Source organism: Rhincodon typus, chromosome 25, assembly GCF_021869965.1.
Source record: "Rhincodon typus isolate 14 chromosome 25, sRhiTyp1.1, whole genome shotgun sequence".
NCBI lineage: Eukaryota > Metazoa > Chordata > Chondrichthyes > Orectolobiformes > Rhincodontidae > Rhincodon > Rhincodon typus.
In genome coordinates, this window is record NC_063356.1 from 29531070 (window position 1) to 29544432 (window position 13363).

At 38.6% G+C, this 13363-nt stretch overlaps 1 protein-coding gene across 3 annotated transcripts in view; it reads left to right on the forward strand.

Moving 5' to 3' along the window:
- LOC109930748 (bombesin receptor-activated protein C6orf89 homolog) overlaps positions 1 to 13363 on the forward strand; it is an 80889-nt gene that overhangs the window by 15473 nt on the left and 52053 nt on the right. For all 3 annotated transcript variants that reach the window (XR_007264747.1, XM_048612003.1, XM_048612004.1), the window contains exons 3-5: positions 4750 to 4895; positions 7039 to 7202; positions 9153 to 9288. Coding sequence is in view for 2 of the 3 variants with exons in the window: in XM_048612003.1 (XP_048467960.1) it covers positions 4750 to 4895; positions 7039 to 7202; positions 9153 to 9288 (446 nt within the window). In the remaining variant the exon portion in view is untranslated. The remainder of the gene's footprint in view (positions 1 to 4749; positions 4896 to 7038; positions 7203 to 9152; positions 9289 to 13363) is intronic.

Sequence of the window (13363 nt, forward strand, 5' to 3'; positions counted from 1 at the left end):
CTTACAAGAGTAATGTTGTTGCCCATTCCTAATTGCTTTTCAAAAGATGGTGGTGAGACACCTTGAACCATTGAGGATGTGGTGGTATACTGGTCCTGTCACTGGATTGGTTATCCAGAACTCCAGATTAATATTCTTGGGACATGGGTTCAAATCCCTCCAAGATAGATGGTGAAAATTGAAATTTTAAAAAAAAAAAAAAATTGGGATTATGAAGAAAGACTATTCTACTGGTGACCATGTTAACCTACGATAGTTACATTATTAGTCATCTGGTTCACTAATGTTCTTTTAGAAAATGTACTGACCTTGCCTTTTCTGGCCAGCATATGACGCCAGACTGTCAACAATGTTGTAACTGTTTTCTGAAATAGCCTAGCAAACACTTGTTCAAGGGTAATTAGGTTGTGTACTAAATGCTGTCTCCCCCAGCGACACCTACATCCCATGACTTGACCTGTGTAATCCAATTAATGCAGGTACATCCTTAGTGCTGTTCAGAAGGGAATTCAAAGATTTTAGTTCAGTGATGATGAAAGAACGATGATATAGTTTCAGGTCAGTATGGTGTGTAATTTGGAGCGGAACTTGCATTTAGAGATTTCCGTGCTGTGCTTATTCTTCTAACTGGTAGAAGTCATGGGCTTGAAAGGAGGGGTTGAATGAGCATTGAGCTGCTGCAGTGCACCTTGTATATATTACACAGTACTATCACCGTGCATCGGTGGTGGAAGAAGTGAATATGGAAGGTAGTCGATAGGAACCAGTCAAGCAGATTGTGCTGTCTGGTGCTGTGTTTTTGAAGCCATACTAATCCAGGTGAGTGGAGGATATTCCAGTACACTCTCCTGACTTGTACCTTTTCCTCAGTCAGGAGGTGAGTTGAATAAAAATCCCCAATCTCTGACCTGCTTTTGTAGCCATAATATTTATGTCTGGTCCTGTTCAATTCTGGTCAATGATAACTCCCAGGATTTTGATTTTGTGGAATTTAGCAATGATAATGCCATTGAATGTCAAGAGGAGGTGATTAGATTTCTACTTGATGGAAGTTATCATTGTTTGGCAGTTGTGGTGCAAATGTTTCTTGCCACTTTTCAGTCAGAGTTGCTTCCTACGGACATGGAATGTTTCAGTATCCGAGGGACTGCAGAAGTTAACTGAGCATTGTACATTCTTCAGCGAAATCCCAGCCCCAACTCATTTGTGACCTTATGATAGAGACAAAGGCACATGTAAAGCAGATGAAGATGCTATGACACTACAACACTACCATGAGGAACTTCTGCAGTGTTGTACTGGATTTGAGGTGATTGGTTATCAACAACCACACTAACTTTTATTTAATTACATACAAGTCCAACCAGTAGAGGTTTTTCCCTGATTTCTGTTAACTTCAATTATGCCAAGGCTTCTTGTTTAAATTCTGTCCAGATGTCAAAGGCAATCACTCTCACTTCATATTTAATCTTCAGCTTTTTTGATCATGTTTGGTCCAAGTTACAATGAGGTCATGAGCCCATTTGCCCTGGTGAAATTTAAACTGAGCATGAGTGAGCTGTGTAGGTGCCAGTTGATGCTACTGTCAACAACATCTATCACTGATGATCAACAGGAGGCTAATGGGGCATTACTTAGCTGGACTGCATTTTATGGACATAACACCTCCAGACTATCTTCAACAATGTTGGGTAGATTCTGGTGTTGTAGTTGCAGTGGAATGGCTTGGTGCAGCCAGTTCCAGAGAACAAGTTTTAATTATAATTATCAGGATATTGCCAGGGCCCATAACCATTTGTAGTTTCAGTACCTTTTGCTATTCCTTGAAGTTATATGGGGTGAATTGAATTGATTAAAGATTTGAGCTGGAGATCTGAGAAGAAGGCTGAGACGGATCATTCATTCGCATAGCTCTGTTTGAACATGGTTGCAAATGTGTCAGTATTTACTTGTGTTCTGATGTGCGCTGAGCTTCCCCATCATTGCAGATGGAGATAATTGTGGAGCCACCTCCTTAAGTTCGGAACTTAATTGTCTACTGCCATTCATGAGTGGAAATGGAAAGATCGGAAACCTTGATCTGGTCTCTTGTTTGTGGAATTGCTTCGTCTTTTACTTTTTTTAGAAAAAGAAAAAAGCATCATAAGTGGGATTTGAGCCTTCAGTGGGCCACTTTTTTTTTTTGGGTCATTCCTAATGCCCTTTTGAGGAAGTGATGCTGAGCTGTCTTCTCAAACCTCTGGCATGGTGCATCATTTATGCTGTCAGGCAATGAGTTCCAAGATATTGACTCAGTGACAATGAGGATGTTCACTGGCTTGGAGACAAACTAGCAGTGATGGTGTTCCATGTATCTGCTGCCTTTGTCCTTCTAGATGTTTATAATTGTTGGTTTGGAAAATGCTTTCTAAGGAGCCTTGGTGAATTTATGTGGTGCATCTAGTAGATGGTACATATTGCTGCTACTGAGGTAGTGGAGGGCACAGATTTAGTGACAGGCTGGTTGCTTTGTTCCAAATTGTTTCAAGCTGCTTGTGTTGTTGGAGCTGCACCCATCTAGGCAAGTGGGGAGTATTCCATAAAGCTCTTGAATTGTACCTTGTTGGTTGTGGTTCAGCTTTGGGATGTTGAGTGCTGAGTTACTGAAGGATCCTTAATATCTGACCTGTTCTTGAAGCCAAAATATTTATCTGACTAGTCCAGTTCAGCTTCTGGTCAGTAATAATACCCAGGGTGTTGATAACGGACAATTCAGCAATAGTGATACCATTGATTGTTAAGGGGTGGTGGTTAAATTCCTATTGGAGATGGTCATTACATTGCACTTGTCAGCCCAAGCATAAATATCTTCTAGGTCTTTGTGCATTTGGACATGGACTTCAGATATTGAAGCAGTCCTAAATGGTGTTCACCAATAGCAAATATACCCACTTCTGACGTTATTGGAAGTGATGAAGATGCAGCTGACGATAACTATCCTGAGGAGCTCCTGCAGTGATATCTTGGAGTCAGGTGACTGAACCTCCAATTCCCATAAACATCATCCTTTTCAGCTAGATATGATTGCAACCAGCACAGAAATTTCCCCTTGATTCTCATAGACTCTCTAGTTTTGCTGGGGCTGCTTGATTCTACGTTTTGCCAAATGTAGCCTTGATGTTGAGGGCAGTCACTCTCACCTCTATACATGTTTGAACCAAAGCTGTCATGAGGCCAGGACTGAGTGCCTCTGGGAGAACCCAAGTTAAATGTAATTGAAAAAATTACTAAGGGTCTAGGCCTGAAACATCAGCCTTTCTGCTCCTATGATGCTGCTTGGCCTGCTGTGTTCATCCAGCTCTGCACCTTGTTGTCTCTGCTAAGCAAGTGTTTTGCTTGATTGCATTGTTGATGACCCCTTGCAGCACTTGTTTGTTAATTGAGAGTGGATAGTTAGGGAAGTAATTAGTAGGGTTGGATTTGTCTTGCATGTTGCGGTCAGGATTAACCTGTGTAATTTTCACTATTGCTGTGTAGATGTCAATGTTGTAGTTGTACTGGAACAATCTGTCTACGATTCAGCAAGTTCTGGAGCACAAATTCAGTGCTGTTGCTGCTAGATCCGATCTGAATCTATCACATTTAGCACAGTGACAATACCTCAATTCAATGAAGGGTGTGCGCTTGTGAAGACCAGTATTCACACTATACTGTCACGGACAGATACATCTAAGGCAGGTAGATTAGTTCAGTCTAGATCAAGCAGGTTTTTCTGGCTTCCTCACCTTGCTACTTTGCACTTCTTCCAAGTTGTTTTCAACACAGAAGGGTACTGATTGATCAGCTAGAGGGTACTGCATGGCAATCCATAGATTTCATGCGTGTTTGACTTGTTTGATTCATGGGATGTGGAGTTAATGTTGAGCATGCAAAGGTGAGCTGCTTTCTGATATGTTACAGTGCCTGTACCTATGTAGAGTATTGGTGGTACACAAGGGACTTTGTGTAATATATATGAGCGAGAGTATGGCAGTCATCAACGCCAGATTGGTTTGTCTGGTTTTATTTATTTATTTTCACTTTTCTGCATCACTTTGGGATGATTGAGGAGCTTCCTAGGCCACTTCAAAGGACGGTTGAGGGTCCTTCACATGCTATGGTTTTGGTGTCACGTGGCGCAGAGATAAGGATGGCAAATTTTCTTCCCTAAAGGACGCAAGTGAACCAGATGTGTCTTACAGGGTCAAACTATTGCAATTGATTTTAGCAAAGTGAATGGTTGGGGTAGAGAGCTGACTTGGGGTGGAGCACTGGGAGATGGCAATGGGGAGAACAGTGAGTAGGGGGACTATTTAGATTGCAATGCTTTTATGCAAAAACACACCTAGTTTTCCACTGAAGGTCTTGGGGCAGAACTTGAGCAATGTAGATTAGCGCATTAAGCCACACCCATTTTTTTAAAATGCAAAGGTTTAAAATAATTGCACAGCTGTTAGCACTCTGGCAGTCCCTAGCAGCTATTGCTGCCTCAGCTGACATCATCAAACAAACCCCACCAGGGATCATGATACACTTTGGGAAGCCTTTCCTCGTATTGAATTTCTCAAAATTGGAAAAACAGAGACCTACGGGGCTAGAAAATACAACAATTTCTGAATTTTGCTTGTAAAGCAAGGCATTGTGTAGAGCGATGGTAAAGCTCAATTATTTATGTCTAGTCATAGCTTGATCCTGCGCATTTAACAAACGTGACTACTGTGTTTCTTGCAGCTTTTCAAGATTGGGAATGCTCTGGGTGTGCACGGCTGATACCTAATTGTACTGAATGTGCTGCCTTGACCACTGTCGGAACAGTGAATGACATGAAACATATTTCCAAGTATAATCATCGGATAGTTCAACCAGTTGTAATAAAGGTGAGCATTTATGTCAGGCAGGAGTGTTAGTCTTTTTATTTGGTCTCTTGTACCCCATCTTCTTTATTGCCTACTGGTTTTGAAATTCTGTGTATAAAACAATGTCTGCTGAAATGCCATTGAGTTGGGTTTTTTTTAGGGCAGATTGTGATCATTTGTAATGCTAAATTTCTTTTCAAAATAATTATACTGTAAAAACGGATCTTGGAAATTGGGGTATTTCTGTAACCTGTAAAGTAATCCTACCTGAATGGGTGTAAATGATTTTCCTTCATGCAGTGAGCAGACATGTTCAAATCCAAGTCTTTTGTTCATGAGATTTGGCCTGTTTATGGAAAATGTCAAACTGTTGCTGTGAGGCAAAGGTAATACTGAGATGAAAGTGCGTTGGGGTGGTGTCTTGTGAAATCGTGCAGTATGGCTGAGGTGAAGGGCAGGGACCCCAAGTCCATAGTGTGGTTGTAAGTACATTCAGCCTGATTAGTGTATCACATGGTTTGCACTGCTAATTTGTGTATTGTGTTTAGTGTCTATGAAAAGTATGTTTTTATTAATATTTGTAGGAGGATTATGTTGGTGACTTTTCCAAGTCGCTCAGCAAATTCATCCAGGGTGTATCAGAATCTTGTAACAGCTTCAGATTTCAGAAACTATGGCATTACAATTAGCTTTAACACCAAATACTTTAGGTAGGAGAAGACTAGTCCACTTCTTTTCTTGATTACTGTCATGGTTCCTCTTAGACATGCACAGTATGAATACCAGGTGAGGTCTAGGTTCGGCACAGCTTCCATGGTCTGTGTTGTTAAATACTGCTTGTTACTTAGTGTAGATATGAGCCATGTTTTTTAGTCACGAAGAGGTATGTTGAATGTAGCACCATATTCTAATCAGGTCGTAGAATCATACAACACGGAAACAGACTCTTCAGTCCAACTTGTCCACGCCAGCCTGACATCCCAATCTGACCCAGTCCCATTTGCCAGCATTTGGCCCATATCCCTCTAAATCCTCCCTGTTCATGTACACGGCAGTAGTCTTTTAAATGTTTCAATTGTACCAACCTCCGCCGCTTCCTCTGGCAGCCCATTCCATGCACGTGCCTCCCTCTGCGTGGAAAAAGTTACCCCTCAAGTCCTTTTCTAAATATTTCCCCTTTCACCTTAAACCTGTGCCCTCTAGTTTTGGACTTGCCTACTCTGGGGAAAAGACCTTGACTATTCACCCTATCTATGCCCCTCATGATTTATAAGCTTCTATAAGGTCACCCCTCCGCCTCTGACACTCCATTGAACAAAGCCGCAGCCTATACAGTCTCTCTCTATAACTCAAACCCTCTAGTCCCAGCATCCTTGTAAATCTTTTCTGCACCCTCTCAAGTTTAACAAACATCCTTCCTGTAGAAGAGTGACCAGAATTGTATACTTTATTCTAAAAGTGGTATCACCAGTAACTTGTACAGCCGCAACATGACATCCCAGCTCCTATACTCGGTGCACTGACCGATGAAGGCAGGTGTTCCAAATGCTGCCTTTACCACCCTGTCTACCTGTGAGTCCACTTTCAAGAAACTATGCACCTGCACACCTAGGTCTCTTTGTTTGGCAACATTCTGCAGGGCCCTACCGTTAACTGTTTAAGCTCTGCCCTGTTTTGCCTTACCAAAATTCAACACCTCACATTTATCTAAATTAAACTCCATCTGCCGTTCCTATGTTAATGCTTACAAGCATTAATGCTTACAAGCGTTAATGTTTACAGGGAAAAATGGCAAGCAAATGGGGACTAAAATCCATTTATTACAGTATCCCTTAAAAGCTAAAATTCTTTGAGATTGAATAGGTTACTGAAATGAGTAACTTGCCTAAAGAAAATGCAACTGCAATTCACACGATTATCAAGTATACATTAGATACATTGATTACAATACTGTTTTGTGTTGTATTGCCCTAATTTTAATCCCATAAACTATGGTTACATTGTGCCAATATGAAATAGTACACGGTAAGGTTAGAATTCCCTTGTCATGACATTTTCAATTGAGTACCAGGGTACACATTGTGTGTTCTGATTAATAACTCCGTTTTTGTAAATGTGATGCAGCAACGAAATTTGCATTGATTTGTTCAATCTTGTCCCGCAGAGTGGGCCAACCATGTCATTGTCATATGAGGATTTGAAACACTTGTATTCAGAATACAAGGAGGTCATGGATGTGTATGCTGATTTTGGAGACGATGCTGAAAATGAAGCCAACAAAAACTCCTATCTCTTTCCTGAAGAAGAATCCAACCTGATTGTTCACTGGTGAGAATGAATTCGGTGAATCCAGTTATTTTCATTTTTAAAAATAGAATCTCTTGGATTTTAGTAAAAGCATTTTTCAAAAAAAATTTTATATTTTGCTAGTTGAGGTTTTCAGTTTATTTCTTATTTTTAATTTTGTTTTTAAATCTCTTCCTTGCCCCGTCCCAGTAAATGTTCTATAATTTGCTGATAAGAGATAGTTATAATTGAGAGAGTCCTCAAATGAGAATGATCAAATAAAGTATTTGATTTCATTTGATCCTCAAAACAGACTTTTGAGATGATTAATGTAATAACGTTTAGTTAAATGGCAACTAGACCTTTCAACAAAGAGTCTGCTGATGATAAAAGCTGCAATTAATAGAAGTGTTGAACAAAACAAAATTGGTAGAGCAGTATTTATTAATTTGGTTAACCATGCTACAGACCTATTTTTACTTGTTTCCATGATACTTCATTCTTGTGAATATTTAATTTTGAAACTGTCCGTGGGATAATTTTGCAGTTGCCAGCCTGATTTATTCACTGTCAAGTTACCTAAACTGCTTCTTGATTTCTCTTTGCCTGTTATTTTATTGTCAGTGACTAATATTTGTGTTCAAAATTAAGATTTTAAGCAACATCAAAAAATTACAAGTGACTTTTTTCCCCATAAATTTACTTATTTTGAATAGTCTGTTGTATCTTTAATGTTTTTACTTGAAACTGTCCACTTTTCTCAGAGGGCCTGGATGTCGCTTGGATATATTTGCTCCAGAATAGTTGACTGAGTAATCAGATTCTGAGCAGGTGGATTGCAGAATTGTCACCGCCTATCAAGAGCATTAAAGCTAGGCATATTGTAGAATGCTACTTTCTGCTTTAAAATATTTAGAGAAAGTCAGGTGACATATTTAATGAGTTTTAAGTAACACATGTTTTTGTTAATAAGAAATGTTTCTGTGTGGCAATAAATATACAACAGACTAATCATTGCACAACTGTTAACTTCAATTATTGAATTTTAAATGCTGTAAATTCAGAAACTAGAGAAAAAGGATACTAATGCCTTTCACATCTAAAAGTGCTGAAAGCAAAGAATCTGATCACTTGCATTTGCTCACCAGTTAAAAGATGTAAATAAATCTCTAACCAAACTTTGTAGCATCCTGTGAGCTTGCAATTTCCTATTCCTTATCATGCAAGCTATTGATGTTTGCTCAAAAGTCATGCTAAATGAGGTACTGAATCTTTCATTGTGTCGCTGCCTTCACCATATAAAGGCAAAATACTGCAGGTGCTGGAAATATGAAACAAGCACAGAATGACTAATGACTAAATTCAGCTCTAAAGAAGAGTCAGACCAGATTCAAAACATTAACGTTTTTTTCTCTTTCCACAAATGCTGCTAGCATTTTTTAAACAACTACTGCGTTTCTCTAGAGTTCTGCATTTGTTGTTAACTTCACCACCTTTGCACAATTGTGTATGAATCATGCAATTCAGTTTTTAGAAAAGGTTAATTTTGTTAAATACCCCCTCTGCCTAAAAAGATTCACAAAGATCATACATTCTACCTCCCAGACAAACCTTCTGGTGTTAGATCTGGTCTTAGGATATCCCATTTTCTATTAGAGTCCAAAATCGCACGGAATTAGCCAAAGCTTGAACTCCTGTAACACAATAATTGGATGGAGAAGTACAGATCAGATTTGTGTTATGAAACCATGAGCTTTCAAAGCATCGTGTCTCCTTCAATGTATAATTTCACTGCAAGATAGTGATCTTTGGATGGCATCTACCTACTGGACAATTCTAAATTATAACTGATAATTGATTAAAATACTTGTACTTAATTTTGTTCTTTGCCATGCACTTGAATTATTTTTATGGAAAACTAAGTAGTAATTGATCTAAAATTCTGTAATATGAGCAGTAGTAACCACGCTTGTCTTGTTTCATCATAATCAGGAAAAAGCAACGTATAAATGGGATACATATTCTTCGAATGCTTTTTCCAAATTCAAGCATACTACCTTTTGAAAGTAAGGTATCCCTGAAGAAGTGTATAATAGCACCCAGTCGTGGCTCTCCATTCCAACTCCTGGTAAGGAAGATTGAAATAAGGCAATTATGCTTTGTTATTGAACAATGAATCAAAATTATTTAGTTGTCTGCTGCTCGTAAGTCAACTACTTGAAACATTCATGGTTTATAAATTGGAATAGCAGAGCATATTTTTTTACTTACCAGTCTTCTCCACTTAAGAAGAAACTTTTTAATTATGTTTACTTCTGTAATGCATTTCTATGATTCATTAATGCTTTCATCGGTCTTGCAAGCATATTGTGATTGAATTTGATATCTTGCTGAGAGAGTGAAAGGGGAGAGACAAACTAATGTTGAAAAATTAACTGAGGTCTGGAAAATGGTGGCCCGGTGCAAATGTCACTGGATAAATAATCCAGAGAGCCAGGCTGATGATCTGGGGATATGGGTTTAAGTGTCAACAGGGCAGCTGGTGGAATTTGAATTTAAGTAATAAAATCTAGAATATAATGCTCATGTCAGTAATCATGGCCATGACACCTATCATTGATTGTTGTTAAAATCTATCTGATTTATTGATACCCTTTTTAAGGTCTGTCTGATATATTTCCAGACCTATTCTAACTACCTTCTGAACTAGTCTAACAAGCCACTCTGTTCAAGGCCAATAATTCAGTGTGGGCAATAGACGCCAGACTCACCAGTGAAACCCATATCCCTTGAAGGAATGAAAGAAAAACTTCAAAGGAATTAGAATGAAATTGATTGCAGTAGTGTACTGCCAATGAGTACACCTCAAACGAAAGGTGAGAAATAACAAACGTACAGTACAAAAGCAGAGCATTCCTCAGTGACAAAAGTGCCATTTGTATAATTAAGGCACCAAATTAGGTAAGACGCTATATCAGAGAAGGCATACAAAACGTAGTTTAGGAGTCTTTATAATTTAAACGTGTCTCAATATTAAATTGTTCATTTGAGATTCTAACCAATAAGACAACGGGAGACAATCTTGTGCATTAACTCAGGAAACTTCGTTTACAAATAATATTTATTAAAGCATTGCAGTGGCTCTTATGGGGTACTAGAGCTCTTGCTTTTCAGTTCATTTTACGACACAGATCGATGCCCGTTTTTGGTCTTTCTCAAATGTCTGAAGGACCTTTCTCTTCTGATTTTGAAATGATCCTACTTCCAAATTTTTGTATGTCTTGGTCGCTGAAAGCTGTTGCTTATTGACAGTTGATGCCACACCCACAGCATTGTATTCTGATTGGCCTAGGCTAGGCCAGGGAGGCAGGATCAGTCTCTTAATTGGCTCTTAAGGTTAATGGACACTGTCTGATGACACTTTCCAGTATCTTCTGTCTGGTTCGTTAAGTTGTCAGTTATGCATGAAACTGTCTACTTCACCAAGTGTTATTACTGTCACTTTGACTTTTTACGAAGATAAGAGGATAGTGTGAAATGTTCCTTTATTCCCTTCCTAGAGAAAGGGATGCATTTGCATCAATGATCCAAAGATTAATATCCTTGAGCTCATGTCTCAATTGTTTAATTAGGCAAAATTCCTAGTAAATCAGACGCTTCATTATCAATGACCGTTGCTTTTCCTCAGAGGCATCAGTTCTAATTGGCTTTGTTCCAGTTTCATTTGAGCATTTGGAGATATGTTACCTTTCAACTTTAAAGGTGAAACTAATGCAGAAGATCAGAAAATATCATTAGAGAAAATACCTAATTACAAACTTAAACACATCATTACGAAGTTAACTGTAATACAGATGTTGCATTTACTTAAATAAATTAAACCCACCACTACAAGGACAGAGCTGTGGTTATGATTTCTTGATAAGGGCTAACGAGTCAACTGTCTGCTGCCTCTGTCTTAATTAGCCTTGGAATCCTGGGCATCAGTTATACTTAATCTAAACGGAGATCCCTCAACCTTAAAGCTGTAACCTTAAGATATTGTCTTCATTCTGTTTGCAGTCCTGTGGTGCATTGCTTTGTCAAATGAAGCTAAATAGAGCTATATGATGTTATATTACCAATAATATATTAGATGAACCAATGAATAAACTTTGTGTGGTTATAACAAAATGTTAATTTCCCAGCTAATCCTGCAGAAGACTTTTAAATTTGAAAATCCACTCAACCGGAAGAGTTATAGTATATAACAAAGGGATGCAAATAAAGTGAGGGGAAATTAAAAAAAAGGAAGATAATATTTCACGGGTGCCTAGGTTAACAGTAAAATGTTTCGGTAGTCTCAGGATGTAGAGAATGTAATCTGGTCAGATGTGACAAGTGATGTTTTCCCAGGGATCGGTACCAAGGTTTCAACTTTTCACCATTACTTTGAAGAAATATTGTTCTATAACCAAGCTTGGACATGACAACATTAGGAGGTTTGGCAAATTGTGTAGGTGGGAGCAGTAAGTTATGAGGGGAGATGCACAGATTGTGATAGGGCAAAATTGGCTGATGGAGGTCTGTGTGGAATCATCATTTTGCACCCAAGAGTGTTAAATCAATTTTTTGTCTAAATAGTGAAAGACTAGAAACAGTAGAGAAAAGAGGGATTTGGGTGTCCGTATACAGTGGACTGTTGGAATGTTGCTCTTTAATTCAAAAGGCTGGAATATAGTGCAGAAGGCAGAATGCTTCAGTTCAACAGAGCCTAGGTCAGACCCCATCTGGAGTGTTATGTTCAGTTTTGGCTGCTTGATTTCAGGAAGTATACATCTGTTTTGGGACTGTTACTGTGCAAGTTCATCAAAATTATTCTGGAGCATGTTTGGCTTACATTTCCCTGAAAAAGGAAAGGTGGTAATGATCTAATCCTTATGTCTAAAGGGATTTGATAGAGTAAGTACTGAGAAATACTAATGAGCGATTACAGAACAAGGAGACCTCTCAAAGTTAGTGTCTGACCACTTAGAAATAAACTCAAGAATCACTTATTGTACAGGGAGTGGATATTAGCTTGAATGAAGTATCTTGAGATTGAGAGTAATAATTGTTAGGTAAGGATTAGAAATAGAGGAGAAAGGTAGATAAATGGTGTTGAGATACAAAACCGTCATAATCTAACTGGCAGAATGGGTTCAAGGAGCTGAATTGGGGCTCCTATTCTTATGTTGTAGCCTCTTCCAACTCCTTAACAGTGGGTAGGAATTATTTTCTGAACAAGTAAATGTAATCACATTTTCTAAAACAAAATACAAATCCTGCAAGCTTTATTTGTTGAGCCAGCTTTGTAATCAGGCCTATCAATCTTTATGTAAGAAGGGTGCTTGCAGTGCTGGTTGGGATACAGTTAATTTGAAAGAAAATCTTGATTATAGGAATGTCTTGTTCGTGAAATAAAAAACAAAAAAAAATTCCATTATCTTTTACTTCAGTTTGTGTTTCATTAAAATCATTGTAAGAAAATCAGTGAAACAATTCGGCTTTGCATACTGAGCTGTAATTGAAAAACTGCCAAAATGGAGATGCAAAGCACTGTGAAAGCTGATATTTTGTACAAACTTTAAATGTCTGTGAGATGAAAGAGACAAATTGAAGTGGGGGGAGCGGAGATTGAGAGTTCACAACCCGATCTGTTGGTATGCTCAGTATGTACTTTGCATTTTTGTCGTCTTGCTTTCACAAAACTAAGGTAACCATTTGAAATGAGCAAAAATTTAGAACCGTACGTACTAGGTACAGCAATATTTTCTCTCCACTCATCCCTTAAAACAGAATCCCTACAGTGCAGATAAAGACTATTCGACCCATTGACTCTATACCAACCCTCTGAAGAACATCCCACCCCAAACCTATTCCTATAACCCAGCATTTTAAACTCAGTTAATGCTTCTAACCTACACATCCCCAGGCACTACAGGGTAATTTAGCATGGCTAATTCACACAATCTGCACATCTTCGGACTATGGGATGAAACAGAAAGAAAATGACCTGGATTTCCTAAAGATTTGCACAAAACCGAAGCAGTTTCTTTGACAGAAAAGACTTGAATTTCCTCTATCCTTCGTGCTACTGAGTGGAACTTGCACTGCCCATTCAAGTAGCTCCACTGCTGTGTAATATAAATGTAAGGCAGGTGATTCCTGCATTTGTCATTCTA